Here is an 18,186-nt window from a genome sequence, read left to right on the forward strand (position 1 = left end):
TTAGTGAGAGTGTGGACTGGTGGGTGGAGACAGGAGGGGCAGACAGGAGCCACATCACGGGGGCCTTAAAAGCCATGGGTATCTTGGCCAAGCAGCGGGCAACTCTAAAGCGGTGGCTGAGGAGTTTAATGAGGGGATTATTTGCAAAGGAGTGGCAGAGTTGAAGGGTCAAAGGGTGGGAACCTTTAGCAGGGAGAGCTGTAGGCTCTCAGGACAGGGGCTGTGGCCTTTAGTAAAGGGCTGGGTGGATGGCACTGCTCCCAACCCATAAAAGTGCTTTTCACAAAGAAGTGACCTGGTTATGTTTAGCTTTGAAAGATCACTCTGGCCTCAGTGGGGAGAACAGGTTGTGGAGAGGCTGCACAGAAGTCCAGGAAAGAGAAGGTGGCAATGAGGGTCAGCTTGGTGGCCACAGGGAGCAGAAAGTGGTCCATCCCCACCACGTCATTCTTCTGTCCTCCTGCGGCTATCATGGAGTTTCCCCAGTGAGGTGACCTCGGCCAACTTACTTTTCTGTTCCTCCAGGCCTCAGTTTCCTCACCTGTAACACAAGGGGCTTGATGCGGGAGGTCTTCCCAGCTCGTAGCCTGGGAAGAAGCTCCCTTGAGGTAGCGCTGACCACACGCCTTTACCCTGAACCGAGGAGCTTCGGCTCCTGGCTTTGGGGAAGGGAATTGATCCTTTTCAGTAAATCAGTGGGTTCTCCAGAAATTCTCTCTGTTTATTAAAGGCTAGGCTGAGGCTGGGTTCCCGGACCATCTTGACTTCTGCAGCCTTGTGTTCTCAGCGAGGGTCATCTCTCCATGCAGCCGCCACCTGTGTGCGTGACAACAGTGCTTGGTGTTTATACAGCTGCTTAGTGTTCTAGGTGCTTTTTAACCAGATGATCTCACTGCCCCTTCAGCCACTCTGAAGTAGGCAAGGTATAGCTACCACCATCCCCTTTATAGATGAGGGAGGTCACATGGCAGGGAGTGCCAGGACAAGACTGGAATCCCGGGGTGTTAACATCAGCCCTGTGCTGTTGAGGCTACAGCACTTGAGCTTTCTCGAATGTCCCTCAGACCTGCCTGATCTCCCCCTCCACACCCCACCTGATACATTGGAATGGGAAAGTGTTGCTTTCACCACCAGCCTCTAGAGCCTCTTTGATCAAAACCCTGAACTCATTTTTACTTCTGTCTCACAGCCTCCAAATGCTGTCACCTGCCAGGGCTAGCTGACCCTTGTTCTGTGATGCTGTCCAGATCAGCTCCTATCATTTCATTTCCATAGTTCACATGTTAGTGGGGCCACGGCACCTCAGACTTCTGCAGCCGCCTCCAAGCTGGTTTCCCGGGCTCCAGCCTCTCCCCTGTCCAATCCCATTTGTGCAGGGCACTTAGAATCTTTATCCTCCCACAAATTTTTAGTGAAATGTCACTTTATCTGGCTCTTCTTTTCCCAGAGCATAAAGTTCAGATTCCCTAGACTGTCCTTTGACTCCTTTGCTCTGATGCATTAACTGCTTTTCTCCCTCACCCCCAAAACATGCACCCACATACCTACATGCACACACAAATACACATTTGCCAGTTTCCACCAGAGGCTTTGAACAAGACCCCCCTCCTTCCCTGCCATTCTAAAACCATTATCATCTTCAAGCTCCAGATCAAAACTAGCCTTCTTCAGAAAACATTTTTTTAATTTAAACTGTTCTATGATAACTTCTCTTTTCCTATAATATATAAAAACTATTTTTTTAAAAACTAGAGTGATTGCTTTTGTATCTTTAAACATTTTAATACACAAGAATATATATTTAGTGTAGAAAAGATTAGAAAAGCAGGTAAGAAAGAGAAAACTAGAGGCATTGTTAATATCCCATATAGATATTGTAATGCCTATGGATATGTGACTGTGCATGTATATGTATAAATAGTAACATTATCTATAATCTTAGAATGTTTTTCACTGAGCAATATATTATGCATATTTTTTCATGTCTGTAAACGTGCAGATTATAATTTTCATGGCTGTATAGTCTTCCTTTGTATTAATGTACCCAGATCTAGTTAACCAGCATCTTAGGTTCAACTCTGATCGCTTTTAGAGTCAGTCTTGTGTGCTTCATTCTTACACATCAAAGAGTATGTATATATTCAAATGTGCATTTGCATATGTAGTAAGCATCTTAAAGTTCTCTCTTAGAATCAACCCTAGTTGGATCTTAAATCCTTATGGGCAGGAGAACTATGTTCTTGCTGTTCACAATACCAGTGTAATGAAAGTGGATTGGTTGAAAGAAAAATTCCTCTCCAGACTAAACAGGAAGAGTAGAATTTGTGTCAGCATCATCATTTATGATGTGTCCCTGAGGCTCTGCCCCGTGCTAGGCTTTATCATGGATTGGCATGTGTGTCATTGAGGTTTGTCACAAGTTCATGGGAGTGAAAGTATCCCTTGCTCAGGTTCCCTAAGCTCTTGGCTTCCTGACATGAGAAGGAGGGAAATCCCAAGTTGTAAACCTGCAAAGGGCTCAACATTAAATGCTTGTTTCCAGGCCCAGGCTAGTGGTCCATGGCCTCCCATGGTGCCTTTTCTCCCACTTGCCTTTCTGACCACCTAGCTTTACTGATAGCTTAAAGCCATGGGCTGGTAAAAATACAGACTTGCTCAAGAAGCATACCTATTTGATTTTCATCAGTCATTTATTCCTCGGGGTTTGAGTTTTATACCCTATTTTTCTTCATGACATCTGTCGTTTCTTACTATAAAAGTAATACATGTTCATTGCAGATATTTTAGTAAACATAGATAAGCAAAAAAATGTCACCCACAGTCTTAATACCCAGCTGTAACATAGCCCAACATTTGCTTTTTTCTCTGCATCTATGCATATAGGTTTGCAATATTGGGTTCATATTATGCATGTGGTTTTATAATCTGAATTTTCCCTCAGAATGTATTATAATATCCTTTCTTGCCACTGAAAGGTCTTCTCCCACCTTCTTCATATATAGGCTGCTATTCTCTACTTTTGAGAGCAGATTTTTTAACAGAGAAAAGAGGGAGAGGCATGAAACAGTCAAGGAATTTTACAGGAAGCCATGGCAGGAATAAATAGATGGTCCTAGAACTGGGTGACTGTTTCCAAAGATAAGATATTTCAGCTTTACCATTTAGCTCAAGAACAGCCAATGGGTAAAAGCTTTACCATTTAGCTCAAGAACAGCCAATGGGTAAAAGGCTTATTTTTATAACAGCCCCACTGGGGACTTTTAATGACAAACTTCCAGGATGTCCATGACTTCAGGAAGTAGAGTAGGTACCAGAGTGGGCGGGGCCAGCAGCTACTGTGCTACTGGCAAGAATGATGGAGGGAGGTTGAAGGAAGAACCAAGAGGAAGTCTGGAGAGGTGTAACATAAGAGAAGGAAAGAGCCTTGACCCTAAGGGGAGGTGTGCGCTTTGATACCCTTGTAGGGAATATTCTAGAGGGCAAGTCCTTAGAGTGGCTGTGTGGCCACAGTGGGGCAGAGTGTACCTCGCTGCCCTCAAGACCCACAGACCTCACTCCCAGGCTCTGTCCCAGGGTGGGGAGGGTGTCACAGGAGTGTTCTCAGCTCATAAACCACCTTCTTCTCCCTCCCACCTCTCTCGTGGGCTCAGGTGGTTGACTATGTTTATGAATTTTGTCTGGTGAAAAGTCCCTGACGCAGGGGTGCACAAAGGAACTAAACTATCTTGGAGAAGGGGGTGAGAAAAAGTTTAATATTTTCTTTAGAAAAAGAAAAGTGTGGGACTTCTCTGGCGGTCCAATAGCTAGGACTCTGCGCTTCCACCGCAAGGAACCCAGATTCAATCCCCGGTCGGTCAGGGAACTAAGATCCCGCAAGCTGTGCAGCGCAGCCAAAAAAAAAATGATGATTGTTAATATATTTCCATGTGTTCTACAAACAGATAGAGCCTTGGGAAACTGGCTCATTTTAAAAAAAGAAAAGAAAAGTGTATTTCTGTATTGAATAAGTAATATAGACACCCGGTAGGTAAAACTCAAAAGATACAAAAGGGCAAATAATAAGTTTCGTTCCCATCTCAGTCCTCCAGACCCAGTTCTTTTCCCACAGCCAGTGTTACCAGTTTTTCATGTATCTTTCCAGGAATGTTTTATGCATATATTAGCAAATGGTCTATATTGTTTTTCTCAGCTTTTTTTTTTCACCATACGTTGTCCCTTATTGTTCTTTTTTCCCCACCCAATGTATCTTTTTTTTTTTGGGCTGCATTGGGTCTTCGTTGCTGCGCGCGAGCTTTCTCTAGCTGTGGCAAGCGGGGGCTACTCTTTGTTGCGGTGTGTGGGCTTCTCATTGCAGTGGCTTCTCTTGTTGCATAGCACAGGCTCTAGGCCCATGGGCTTCAGTAGTTGCAGCACGTGGGCTCAGTAGTTGTGGCTTGCAGGCTGTAGAGGACAGGCTCAGTAGTTGTGGCACACGGGCTTAGTTGCTCCACGGCATATGGGATTTTCCCGGACCAGGGCTCGACCCGTGTCCCCTGCATTCTTAACGACTGCGCCACCAGGAAAGTCCCCCCACCCAATGTATCTTGAAGATAGTTTTATATTAGTACACAAGTAGCCTTCTCATTCTTTTAACAGATATAGTATTCCATTGTATGGACATATAATTTTAATTTAACCAGTCCTCTATTGGTGGACATTTAGGCTGTTTCCAATCTCCTGCTATTTCCAAAAATGCAATGAATTAACTCGTATGTAGATCATTTTGTAAATGTATGTCTATCTGAAGGATAAATTCCTAGAAGTGGAATTACTGGGTCCAAAAATACGTATAGTTGTAATTCTGATCCGTCTTGCCAAATTGCCTTTTATACCCTCTCCAGCAACGTGTGAATGTTTTTTTCCCCTGCATCCTTGCCAATGTGGTATTTTATCACACTTTTGGATTTTTGTGCATCTGATAAGTGAAACATAGTGTCTTGATGTACTTTCATTTCGCTTTTGGACCTTTAGTATCAAAATTTTAAAACATGCAAGAAAGTAGAGAAAAAGTACAAAGAATCATCACCTTGATTTAACTGTTAATATTTGGCCATATTTGCTTGTCCATTTTGGGGTAGAGGTATTTTTAAAGTAAATTGAAGATTTATCATGACATTTTACTAGAATACTTAATTTATCAGAATACTTTAGTATGAATATCTGAATAACAAGAGCATTTCCCACCTAGCTATAATTCTGTTATTACACCTAATATAATTAAGAATTCCATAATACAATTTAATACCCACTTAATATTCAAATTTTCCCAGTTGTCTCAAAGATGACTTTTATGATTAGTTTGTTCAAACTAATTAAGGACTGTATATTAAGTTTGTGTGTATGTGTATACTTGTAATTTGTACTTCTATTATAAATAGCTTGGACAACTTTTTATACATTAAGAGACTTTTATAATTTTTTTCTATTAACTCTTTGTTCACATTCTTAGTCCATTTTGCTATTGGATTATTGGTCTTTTCCTCATTAATCTGTACATGTTCTTTACCATACTAGGTAAGTTAGCCCTTTGTGATATGAGTTACAGATAATTTTCCTTGCTTGTTTGACTTTGCTTATGGTATTTTATCTCACACAGAACTTTTTTTGATGCAGTTGAACTTTCAATCTTTTATTTTATTTTATGGCTTTTGGATTTTGTTTCAGAGTTAGAAGGCCCTTCTCTACACTAACATTATAAAAAACATTCTATCATGATTGATTTTGGTATTTTTATGGTTTTATTTTTTACATTTCTATTTTTGACCACAGTGAAATTTATCCTGGAGTGTGAGATATGAATTTAACTTAATTTTTCCTGGATGGTCATCTAGTTTTGTCAACACCCTGTACCCAATAATCCATCTTTCCCCTTCATATTTGACATGCCACCTTTATCAGATATTAAATGCCTATATATACTTGGGACTATTTCTCTTCCATTGATGTGTCTATATATTCATATGCTAGTACCACACAGTTTCATCATTATAACTTTTTACTATACTTTAATATTTGTTAGAAAAAACACCTGGGAACGTGGGTTACCCTTTATTACTCTTCTTTTCTGAAACTTTCCTAGCTATTTTATTTTATTTAATAAATTTACTTATTTTTGGCTGTGTTGGGTCTTCGTTGCTGTGCACAGGCTTTCTCTAGTTGCAGCGAGTGGGGGCTACTCTTTGTTGTAGTGTGCGGGCTTTTCATTGCAGTGGCTTCTCTTGTTGTGGAGCATGGGCTCTAGGTGCACAGGCTTCAGTAGTTGCAGCACGCAGGCTCAGTAGTTGTGGCGCACGGGCTTTGTTGCTCTGTGGCATGTGGGATCTTCCCAGACCAGGGATCGAACCCACATCCCCTGCATTGGCAGGCAGATTCTCAACCACTGTGCCAGCAGGGAACCCTGTTTTTGTTTATTTTTATAATAAGTTTTCTAATCATTTGTCTAGTTTCCCCCCAAATTTAAATTATATAATATAAATATTTTAAAAATAATATTAAATATATAACTTTAGGGTAAATTGACATCTTTATGATATTGAGTTTTCCTATTCAAGAATTGAGTGTGAGTTTTCCAATTGTTCAAATCTTTGGTGCGCCTTGGGAGACTTTATAGATTTATATGGATTTTACACAATTGTTTTAAAATTTAAGCTGAAATGTTTTGTCTTTTTATTATCATTGGGGCTTTTCCAAATTCCTATTTCAGGAAAGGATCCTGCCACCCCTTTTACCTCTAGGATTAAATCTAAACTTCTTAGCTTTTCCTTCAAGGCTTTCCACATCCGATATAAAAGCTATTTTCCACATGTTTTCTTCTTACCTGTAGCTAGTCAACAACCCCTGAACAAGCTCCATCCTTTTATGCATTCCATCTTGTGGCTCCTCTCCTTCCTCTTCTGCCTGTGCAAAGTGGTTTTCTTCACGAGCCCCGCCTTGAGTGTCCCAATTGGAAATGACCTCTCTCCTCTTTCACCCCTGACCATTTATTGTATGTGCCATTTATCTGGTAACTAATCCAATATTACCTTGCGACAGCCTTTGTATTATTAAATGAACTGCCCTTTATCTCTTGTGTGGTTGCAAAACTATTTGTGGGTCTGTGTCTCGTTTCCTCAACTAGATTGCGAGGCCCTTGGGGAGAGTGAGCCTGCCTCGTGCTCCCTGCAGCATCTGGGCCCTATAGGCAGTAACGATAGTAGCAGCAGTGATAACAGTGATAGTTAATGTTTACCTCAAGCTTTCTTTCTGTGTGCTGGCTACTGTTTTAAGCACTTTCCATGTATGAACTCATTAGTGGGTAAACACTTGAGTTTTGCTGGGTTTATCTGACCTTAAATTAAACCTTTGAAGGGGGGACATAAAAGAAAGGGCACTTGGTCACAATATCCAGACAGTGACTCTAGCTAGCTGGTCAGAGGGGAAGGGGAGTTTTGTAGGGAAGAAGGAGGCTGGCCACAGCCTAGGAAGGAAAGGGGAGAGGAACAGGCAGCAATGGAGAGGCCCCGAGCTCGATGGTTGCAGAGATGTGAGTATTTTCTGAGGTTCTGGTAGCTTTGATTCAGGCCGTGCTGGTGGACTTGCCCGCTTCCCCTTCACTGGCAGGGTTAGGGCTCTGGAAATAAGGCCTGGCCCATGGCAGGGCCTTGCTGAGGCCTCTTTTCCACGGCGGTTCCCTGCAGGATGGCCCAGGTCTCCTGGGGACAGCAGGCCCAATGCTCAGCTGCCTCCGCGGCCTGTGCACACACTCCGGGCCTCCCGCCTCTCCTGCACTCAGAACGCTCCACTGAGTGCCTGCTGGGAGTGGATGCACTGAGCGAGCTGATGCAGAGCAGCCAGGGCTATGAGCTGATGGAAATTAATCCCCACCCCTGGGCCTTCCTCTCCTTATGACCGTCATGAGCCTCGCAGAACCTTTCCCCCATCTCAACACTGCAGACTGTTTTAGGATACTGGGGTTCCTGGGCAATTGCACCCCAGCCTTCAAGTAAAATGCAGCCAGGAGGCCTCCTACCTGAGCTCTAAACCTGCAGCTCCAGCATTTTGGGGCCCAGGGAGCATTATTTGTGTGTTGAGAACTGGAGAGATCTAAGGGTGATTTACATCTGCACCGATGTGTGTGCCAGCCCGGCAGCCTAGAATTAAATTCCACGGCCCAGCTCTTCCTTACCCTTTGCTGAGCACAAATAAACAGGTCTCAGACCCACATAATGAACTCTTTAGATTCTTAAAGACAAGAAAAGGAGATGGGAAGAAAGGACTTTGACTTTTTGAGACACTTACCTCTAGAGGGGCAACAAATTCCAGCCCCTTAGACAAAGCTCCACCACCGGTCGGAAGGGTTAGCCTCTTACAGCACAGATCCGGTCTCTAGGGAGAGCGTCGTGGGACTGAGGCTGGCTCTGTTGAATCTAAACATGCTCCAGCATAAATGCAATTGCTTTCCGTCCAATATATCATCAGAACTTTAGTTACATTTTGCTGAAGCAGTCCTTGAAATCAGGGAAGTGGTCCAATAGAGTAAGGGGGCTTTTCCCCCTGAACCGTTGCCCAGAGGCCCAGAACAAACAAGTGGCATTTTAATTTTATATTTATTACAGATTTGTAGAGTCGCTAGTAGTATTTTTGCTCTTCTTGGAAGTCTTATTTAGATGGCTTCCGTAGAATTCTTTTCATGTGACTCCAGCACTCATCATATTTATAACGGAGTTTGCGTCAAGGATGGGGGCGCCTTCGTGTCCTTGGCTGCCTCCCCCTCCACCCAGAGCCTGGCACCTAACAGCTGTACAGTGAACAATTGCTGAATGAATGAATAAGCGAATAAAGGGTCTGAGTTCCTAACACCAAAATAGCCATGAAGTAGGAAGGAATTTGATGCTGTGAGCCTCAGAAACTGCCAGGCTTATACCCTCGAGGCCATGCTGGCTGGGCTCCTCTTTTTGTTGTTATTAAGTCAGACATTTAATAATTTAAGAAGCCAGCCCTTCCACAGTTTGGGCTCAGCTGAGCAGACATTTAGCCTGTTCCCACGGCACCTACAGTTTCCCCTGGCTGGACAGCTCGGAGTCTGCCCTGACTGTGACCAACCTGAGCACACTCTCCCCAGGGACCCTCCACGGCCCCCCCCCCCCCCCCCCCCAGGGACCAGGCCCATGACCACATAGCCTGGTCATCTCCTGCCTAGAATCCTCCGCAAGAGTGCCCAGAAGCAGGTTGCCACAGACTGTTCACTAAAGCAAACTTCTCTTCCTGTTTCTATCTTTTCTGCCCCTCTTCTCTCTCTCTTTCACCCTGTCCCCATTCTTTCTGCTGTCCCAGCCTCTGTCCTCTCTCCAGCATCTTGATCAAGCTTCCCAGCCCTAACCATATAGGTACCAGCATTTATTTTACAGTACCCTGTATATATTTTAACAGAGGTGTTAAGAGGTAGCCCAGGCCTTCCCTGGTGGCGCAGTGGTTGAGAGTCCGCCTGCCGATGCAGGGGACACGGGTTCGTGCCCCGGTCCGGGAAGATCCCACATGCCGTGGAGCGGCTGGTCCGGTGAGCCATGGCCGCTGAGCCTGCGTGTCTGGAGCCTGTGCTCCGCAACGGGAGAGGCCACAGCAGTGAGAGGCCCGCGTACCACACACACAAAAAAGGTAGCCCACCTGAACTGGTACAGCCTGGGCTGGAAGCTTGGTTTGGTCTGAGGCTGATTTAGGCTGGGGGTGGCATGTCAGCTTCCCGGGTCTGAAGATGGAAAATCCTGCCTGCCACTCTGCGGGAGCGAAGGAGAGCTTAGTGCCATGCACCGCCCCCAGCCCAAGCCCCCACTACCCTTCAGCCTACATGGATCACACATTCCACATGATCTCACTGTTTCCATGCACATCTCTCTCCTCCACCTGCCAGCAGCTCCTTGAGGGCAGGCGGTTTGTTCTTTTATGTCTCAGCAGGCCTGGCGTAGGAGCTGAATAAACCTCTGCATGGTAAGCTACAGTGCAGCTCTGGAGACCTACTGTGTGCCAGACTCCAGGCCTTGGGGATTCAGAAGTGAACAAGACAGACAGATTTTGCTGGGCTCAAGGAGCCTGCAGGCTTGCAGGAAAGACAGACTTTCAACTCATCTGAATATGAGGAGAGAGAAATGAGAAATGCAGATGCAGGGGTCAGGGCACGCAAGGAGAGACAGAACCTAGGCGAGAGGTCACAAAAGCTTCCCGGAGAAGCACTGTTTCCACTGACTCCTAAAGGATGACTAGGAGTTAGGTGAATGGGGTGAGGGCTGGAGGGTCCGAGAGACAGCATTCTAGGCAGAGGGAGTATTTGTTGGACGGGTGGACGGGTGAACCTGGCATTGAATTCTGAGCTCGCTGGCCCAGTGGTCCAGGGCATTCAGATGCGCACAGGGAATCAGGTGACTGGACTAGGGGTGTCTTGATACCGTGGTGGTGGAAGTTACCTCTTCATTGCCCCAGTCATGGCACGTGGACCTGTGAAGCCAAAAGGCTACGCTCTGGTCAGAAATGCTCCTCAGAAGGGGATGGAATGGATACATTGACCTCCTCTGCCAGGGATGGGGCGACTCTGGGGTTAAGGTGAAAAACCCTTCAGCCCCATGTCACATTGCAAATGGACCCTGCCAACCTCAGGCACCTCACCCAAGGCTCTTCTCCCCACCCAGATGAGCGGGAAGTCGTTCAGAAGAAAACCTTCACAAAATGGGTGAACTCACACCTGGCGCGCGTGTCCTGCCGCATCACTGACCTCTACAAGGACCTGCGGGATGGGAGGATGCTTATCAGGCTGTTGGAAGTGCTCTCTGGAGAGATGCTGGTAAAGCCCCTTTCCCTAGGCCCAGTGGCTGGTGCTCTGTCCCCTCTTCAGGACACACATGGTCTGGGGGCCTCTCCAGTTCTCATGGCCTTCCAAGGTTTCTCCCTATTCTTTTGGGAGGTTTCAGTACTAATGATGTGAGGTGTCCGTGTGGCTGACTGGGTTCTCTGAACGTGTTCATCTAAATATGTCCCAGCATAAATGCCTGGCTTTCCATCTAATATATCATCAAAACATTTGTTAATTTTGCTGAAGCATTTCAGAATTTCTTGCCTCCTTCTGGCCGCTCCCACCCCTTCATGCTCCTCCCAGAAGCCATGCAGAGGTCTTGACTGTCTCCTCTTGGCACCTGGTTATCTGTGACTGGCCTGCAGCGGGCCCACCCTCAGCCTCCTTGCGCAGGCTAAGACATATCCCATTACCCAGCTGGAAAAATTTGCCTCCTTCTTGGAACGAGGAGGAAAGTGTGAAAGATATTTTCCTGTGTATCCATCACTCTAACAAGTGGAAGTTTATCACAGGCCCTCTTAGTTGTAACCCACCCGGTGGTAACGTTGCCCCTGCAGGAGAACCAGATCAAGGCTCATGTTTTGCTCAGTTACTTCCATTATGACCTTGGGCCTATGAGGCAGGACCTTCTTTGCCTCATTTCCCCCATGTGTAAACCGATACCTTTACCTGATGTAGTAGCCTAAGACCTCAGGGTTTGAATGAAAGGTACCACATTCATCAGTTGCCTTTTCAACTCCAGGCTGAAGTTAAAGAATGCCTCTTACCCCACTAGAGAGAGTTACCGCTAAGAAACCTTCAGATGATGCAGTTACTCATCAATGGGGGTCCCCTTGAGCTTTGACTGAGGCCGTTTGGGGGTGGGGAGGGAGGAGGTTGGATGGCAGAATGGACTCATTATCAGTCACCACACTAAAAGCCACTCTTATCACCAACCAGCAGTAAACAGTTCCTAGAACTGTGCCTAGCACATAGTAAGTGCTCAACGAACTACCTGTTGTGTTACTATATTTGAATGCCACTTATCACCCACTCAGAAGCCTTTGTTTAGACCCAGGAACAGTACTGATGCAGCCCACTTGCAGAGCTCTGGGTGCTCAAGAGAGGGAGCCTCTGAACTTTGCTGGAAGGATGGGGTTGAAAAGTGTCAAGGAGTGAGCATGGGAGTTGGAGTTTGGCATGGAGGGTGGTCGCTGATGACCGGAGCTGGTCCACGCGTGACCATGAGGTTCTTCCATGCCCACGGGGCAATGCTGTCCCTCAGCCAAAGCCCACGAAGGGGAAGATGCGCATCCACTGCCTGGAGAATGTGGACAAGGCCCTGCAGTTCCTGAAGGAGCAGCGTGTGCACCTGGAGAACATGGGCTCCCACGACATCGTGGATGGCAACCACCGCCTGGTCCTGGGCCTCATCTGGACCATCATCCTCCGCTTCCAGGTGGGTTCCCGGGGGGCAGAGCGGGTGGAGGGAGCTTCCCTGGGCCAGACTGGGTTTGGGAATCTTAGAAAATGGTGACTAAGTGCGAGTGTTTGCACGTTCTGGGAGGCTAGAAGCCCGTCCTGTGGGATGATGCTTATAGGAAGGAGAAACCATCCTGAGCATCGCCAAGTTGCGGAAGCTCAGGATGAGCTGTTCAGTCCATAGTGTAGTCTTTTGAGAGAGAGGATAGAAATTAGTAGCTGGGCTGAGATCTGGCTGGAAGACCTACTTTCGTCCCCTTCCCCCCACGTGTGTCACTTTTTGGTTTTTTAAATAGTTTGATTCAGAAATTGCAAGAGTGCAGAAGATCTGCTTTTATGTTTTTCATTCAGAAGCTTTTCTCTTCCCACCCTGAAATTCAAGGTCGCTTATTTGCAAGGAATTTAGAAAGCACGAGGGGAGGAAAGCAGAGCCTTCCACCTGCTGGTCTGGGGACAGAAAGAACCTAGTTGGAGGAGGGAAGGGCAGGGAGAAGGAAGATAACACACAACTCCTGGCCTGAAGATCTCACCCAAGTGGTCTTGGGTGTCCAATCTCACTCTCTGAGGGTGTGTACGATGAAACGGTAATAACAGCAGAATTGGGGAGGATGAAAAGGCAAGAGGAGCTGCTATCATCAAAATACAGTACCTTGCAACATTCATGCCGTTCCATGGCCCAGGTGGCATCGTACCTCCTGAGGAGGAATGAGGCCATCCTGCTGTTTATTCTTGGCCTCCCCTTAGGGTTTCAAGTTGAAGCGGTCTCCTCTGACGTGGAGAAGCTGACAAGGCAGGGAAACAGGCCTCCAGGACCCGGGGCCTCAGGCTGCGGGGCAGCTGCAGGGCTGGCGACCGGATGGACGGCTACAGAGGAGGAAGGACGGAGGAGGCCTTCCAGGGAGAGCAGGGAGGCTCTGGGTCAGATGCAAATCTAAGTCTTCCCTCTCTTGTTCCTGTGCCCACAGATTCAGGACATCGTTGTCCAGACTCAGGAAGGTCGCGAGACACGCTCAGCTAAGGACGCATTGCTGTTATGGTGTCAGATGAAGACGGCAGGGTATGCCCTGGGGACCAGCCACTACCACGTTCCTCACCAGCCCCCGTGCCTCCCAAGCATTGCCGTCCCCAGGGGACATAGACGCCATCACCCAGAACTACATCCGTTTGGATGTAGTTGATGCCCAGTCTATCCTGACCTGATTCTTACAGGCCCTGAATACAGGAGTCTATCCCCAGATTGCCTGGGTCAGACCATGGGGTCTGTTGGGGGCGAGAGTCTCTTGGGCCCACCTGACGAGGGAGCCTCTTTGTGTGACTTAACGGCTGCCTTCTTGTTGAAGGGGCTCAGGAAGGGTCCAGTCCCCTCCTCTCCTGGGTGTTGGCCCTGGGTTCACACACCTGTAGGGACCCCGGAAGAATCTGTTTCTTAGCTCTGAATGCTTTTCTTGGACGCAGCTACCCCCATGTCAATGTCACCAACTTCACCTCCAGCTGGAAGGATGGCCTAGCCTTCAACGCCCTGATCCACAAGCACCGGTAAGAGGGGGAGCGGAGCGGGAACCCCTGTGGGAGCCAGGGAGCCCTGGGGGGATTGGGACACCTTGCACTTTACATGTAGGCGTCACAGGAATGGTACAGCCGCAACGCCTTCTCCTCTCACCCTCGGCATCCTGCCTCCCTTAAATCCCCCTTCCTCACACGCTGGTGCTCACAGCTCCCTCCTCTGTCCCGTCTCCTCCTCTCACTTCTCCGGCTCAGCCACCCGCCTGCGTCTGCCCAGGGGCTTTGCCCTTTTGGTGGGGATGCCATGCCCCCTGCCCTCTAACAGTCTGGCTTCGTCCCCAGGCCCGACCTGATTGACTTTGATAAGCTGAAGGACTCCAACGCCCGGCACAACCTGGAGCACGCGTTCGACGTGGCTGAGCGACAGCTGGGCATCATCCCGCTCCTCGACCCTGAAGGTGAGCCAGCGCCCACGAGACCGTCAGGGCGCCCGGAGGAGTGTGGGCCGTGCTGGGAGAGCCGTGGGCGTGGTGGCCGGGCCAGGGCTCCGCTCCGGCCTGCTCTTCAGACCCAAGCTGGTTCCTGACACCTCCCCTGCCTGATTGGGGGCCCACTGTAGTCTTTCCATCCTTTTCCCCTCTTTCATTCTTTGTGGTCCTAATATGGATTTCATCCTCTCACTAAAATCACGGGCGATTCCTCTTCCACTCTCGCCTGTCACTTGGTGCCTATAGTTGAACTTCGTGCTGGAGACACAGGGAGATGAACCCCCTGAGCTTGACATTTCCAACTTGCAATTGGTCCTGAGAGCCCACCCTTTCCCCTTGCAGATGTCTTCACAGAAAACCCTGACGAGAAATCCATCATCACCTACGTGGTGGCGTTTTACCACTACTTCTCCAAGATGAAGGTGCTGGCAGTGGAGGGCAAGCGCGTTGGCAAGGTACCGAGCTGCTGCGTAACCAGAGTGTCACCATTTCCCTGCTTGCCACGCACAGGCCCTGACTGAGATGCTCCCTTTCTACCCTAAGAGCTTTGTGTCTGGACCCCAGCTGTGGGAGAGGGTGCAGACCACCCCCCACCAACTTCCTCTGAAGCCAAGCATTGCCAGGTTAATGGCTCCCAAGCTGAATTCCAACACAGGTTGATGGTCTGTCCCGAACAAGGTCATGGCCCTTAGCTCTGAGCCGACCTTCCACCTGCAGACCCATGTCTCGTGAGCATTCCCACAGGAACAAAACAGGCTCTTTACTTGTTAGTTTATTGTGATTTCAAGCCTCTTAGGCTCCGCAGCCTACTGTACAGGGGAGCCACCCCACTGTACGGACCCTCGTGCCAGAGTCCTTTCCCCGGCTGGGTCTTTTGCCCGTCCAGGGCAGGGACCGTTTCTCATTCATCTTCGTGCACTGGTGTTTAGCAAAGACAATGCCAGGAAGCCTTCGATCCCTAATACCCACTCTTAAATAAACAGGACCTTGGCCTCTCTGGCGGCTGGATTGGAAAGCACAGACAGCTTTCCAGTCTTTTACAGGGTTCGGGAGGGGGGTGCTGCTCCCGTCCTGAGCACAGCCAGGTCCCTCCTGACATTGCCGGCGCACTTCCAGTCCGGCCCCCTGCTCAGCAGTGGTCTTGGGCTCAGGGAACAAACCCAACGTAAACGCTCCAGGGCTCGCAAGGAGGAGGACCACCTCGATTGTGGTCCCGGTCGGCATCCTCACGGGCGTCCTCGCCCTTCTGACGAGGATGAGTCACAAGGTGATTCCTTAGGTAATTGACCACGCCATTGAGACCGAGAAGATGATTGAAAAGTACAGCGGGCTGGCCTCAGACCTGCTCACCTGGATCGAGCAGACCATCACTGTCCTGAACAGCCGCAAGTTCGCCAACTCCCTGACCGGCGTCCAGCAGCAGCTGCAGGCCTTCAGTACCTACCGCACCGTGGAGAAGCCGCCCAAGTAAGGGCCTGGGCACTCGGGAGGGCGGGCATCACGGCCGAGAAACCACCTCCAGGAGGTTGGCGGGCCTGGAGAAGGAATCCGGGAGGCGGCTCCTGGAGGTTAGAGAGCTGCCCATCTGTCACCTACTTCATCCCGTTTTGTCTCCCTGCTCCCAAGCCGTCTGCCTACAGGCAGTGGGCACTGAGTAACCCCTGGCTCATAGCCAAAGAAACACTTTCCCAGATCCCTGAAGGGGAGCAGCAGTGAAATCTCAGACTTCAGGGTATCTTTAAAGAATGTGCTGGAAAGTTCCTCTCTCTTCTGTGCACTGAGCTGCGGGTTTGTTCTTTGGTAATGACCTCTGCATCCACAGCCCCAGAGCTCTCCACGTGAGGCCTTGTTGATCATCGAGTACATCCTTCTTTCTCTCCCATCTGTCACTGCTCATCCATTAGCAGAGCACTCAGTCTGCCTCTCGGGACCTCTGCTTCACTCCAGCGTGTGCAGGGCCTACGTGCACCTAGGCACGTGCAAACATAGCTGTGCACACGCGTGCACGCGCACACCCACACAGACACGGGGCATTCCAGCTCGCCCGCCCTTAGCTTGGCCAGCTCCCCAGAAATAGATTTCTAGCTCATCGGTGGTAACCACCATCGGTGGTTCCTCCCCGGCTCATTCATTCATGACTGGCAAGCAGGGAGAGGCGAGACACGGAGTCTAGGATGTACTATAAACAAGTATCTGATTTCTGGCCTGACACTAACCCACTTTTAAAGTCCTAAATCCAATACAGATAACGTGCCCCGTGAGTCTACCAGGCGCTGCACACAGGGGTAGCATCTCCTGGCTGCGTAGACAGTGCTCGAGGCCACAGCCCTCCTGCAGGGCCTGTGCGCAGGCAGATGAATTAGGCTGGCCTCAGGGTGGGGACCTTGCTTACCAGCTGATCTCTGACTACTGCGTGGTGGAGGTAGAAGTGGGTACATACTTGGCTACGGGCAGAAATGGGAAAGTACCCAGTTACCTGGAGCTTGGACCCTGGGTTCCAGAAATCCATCCTGTTGCCGGTTCTCATCTCCTACCCCTAACGTCCTCCCGGAGCCTAGCCTTTCCTCCCCTCTCAGAAGCATCTGGGCTTTTGCACTGTTGTCAGGAGAGCTGACTCATTTGTACTCAGGTGAAAGTTGCTCTCGGTGCAGTATCTTCTTACGTGGACAGTGCTGCTTCCACGTAAGAACATACATGGTTTTATTGACTCACTCAGCAAAAAACTGAGTAAAGAACTAGTCAAAAGCCTTCAACTGTGTGCAGAACAGGGACGAGTTTCTTTGTATGGCTTAGTAAAACTTGATACCTATAGGAATTACCAGAACAGTCCAGTTAGCCATTCCTCCGTGGAAGCAAATGACAAGCAAATGCTGCAGTAGTCGTTTTCTCTGGTTTATGTTGCAAAGACTCATCCCCTATTAGATCTCAGCTGGCGAGTATGATAGATTGATAGATCTTTTAACAGGTAAGTAAACCTATGTAGATCCTCTTTACTTTTTTAAGAGAAATGTGTTTTGCTATCCGAGCTCCAAGATGCCAGGGTTCCATGTTCACTTAAAAAAGAACAACTGGCTGGGACTCCCCTGGTGGTCCAGTGGTTAAGACTCCACGCTTCCAATGCAGAGGACGCGGGTTTGATCCTTGGTCGGGGAACTAAGATCCCACGTGCCGCATGGCTGACCAGAAAATTAGAAGGAAAAAAAAAAAACTGGCTGTGGGAATCTCGACACTCATCTCCCTACCTCTTTTTTCTTGACAGGTTTCAGGAGAAGGGGAATCTAGAAGTCCTACTTTTTACCCTCCAGTCACGGATGAGAGCCAACAATCAGAAAGTGTACACGCCCCATGATGGGAAACTCGTGTCCGACATCAACCGGGTACAGCAACGTTTTCCATTTCACGTTGCCAGTGTGTTGATTGAGTTCCTGATAAGGGCACAGGGAATGGTCCCTGGACAGGGTTAAACCAAGCCACTTTCTGTGGTGTTATTAATGACACACCTGGCTATTGAGGGTGCTATCTGAGCTTAGCCCTGAGAGGTCAGACTCCACCCAGCAAGCATCCATTCAGCGCCCTGTTCAGGGGTGGAGGGAGGGGCAAGATAGGTGAAGGGGAGGTACTAGGTATAAAATAAATAAGATACAAGGATTTAATGCACAGCACAGGGAATATAGCCCATATTTTATAACAACTTTATATGGAGTATAATCTATAAAAATATTGAATCACTGTTATACACCTGAAACTAATACAATATTGTAGGTCAACTATACTTCAATTTAAAAAATTAAAAAAGAAAAAGAGGCCGTAGCTGCACATTTCCAGCTCAAAGCTGCCATAAGAATGGGGATGCAGCGGGTTTGCTAGTGGGCTCCT

At 48.4% G+C, this 18,186-nt stretch overlaps 1 protein-coding gene across 2 annotated transcripts in view; it reads left to right on the top strand.

Moving 5' to 3' along the window:
- The window catches only part of SPTB (spectrin beta, erythrocytic), a 121,172-nt gene that overhangs the window by 62,576 nt on the left and 40,410 nt on the right, over positions 1–18,186 (top strand). For both annotated transcript variants that reach the window (XM_079914756.1, XM_079914755.1), the window contains exons 3-10: positions 10,698–10,849; positions 12,123–12,296; positions 13,285–13,376; positions 13,775–13,855; positions 14,165–14,280; positions 14,653–14,765; positions 15,590–15,777; positions 17,570–17,687. In XM_079914756.1, the coding sequence (XP_079770882.1) occupies positions 10,698–10,849; positions 12,123–12,296; positions 13,285–13,376; positions 13,775–13,855; positions 14,165–14,280; positions 14,653–14,765; positions 15,590–15,777; positions 17,570–17,687 (1,034 nt within the window). The remainder of the gene's footprint in view (positions 1–10,697; positions 10,850–12,122; positions 12,297–13,284; positions 13,377–13,774; positions 13,856–14,164; positions 14,281–14,652; positions 14,766–15,589; positions 15,778–17,569; positions 17,688–18,186) is intronic.

This window comes from Stenella coeruleoalba, assembly GCF_951394435.1.
Source record: "Stenella coeruleoalba genome assembly, chromosome: 2".
In the NCBI taxonomy this organism is placed as follows: domain Eukaryota; kingdom Metazoa; phylum Chordata; class Mammalia; order Artiodactyla; family Delphinidae; genus Stenella; species Stenella coeruleoalba.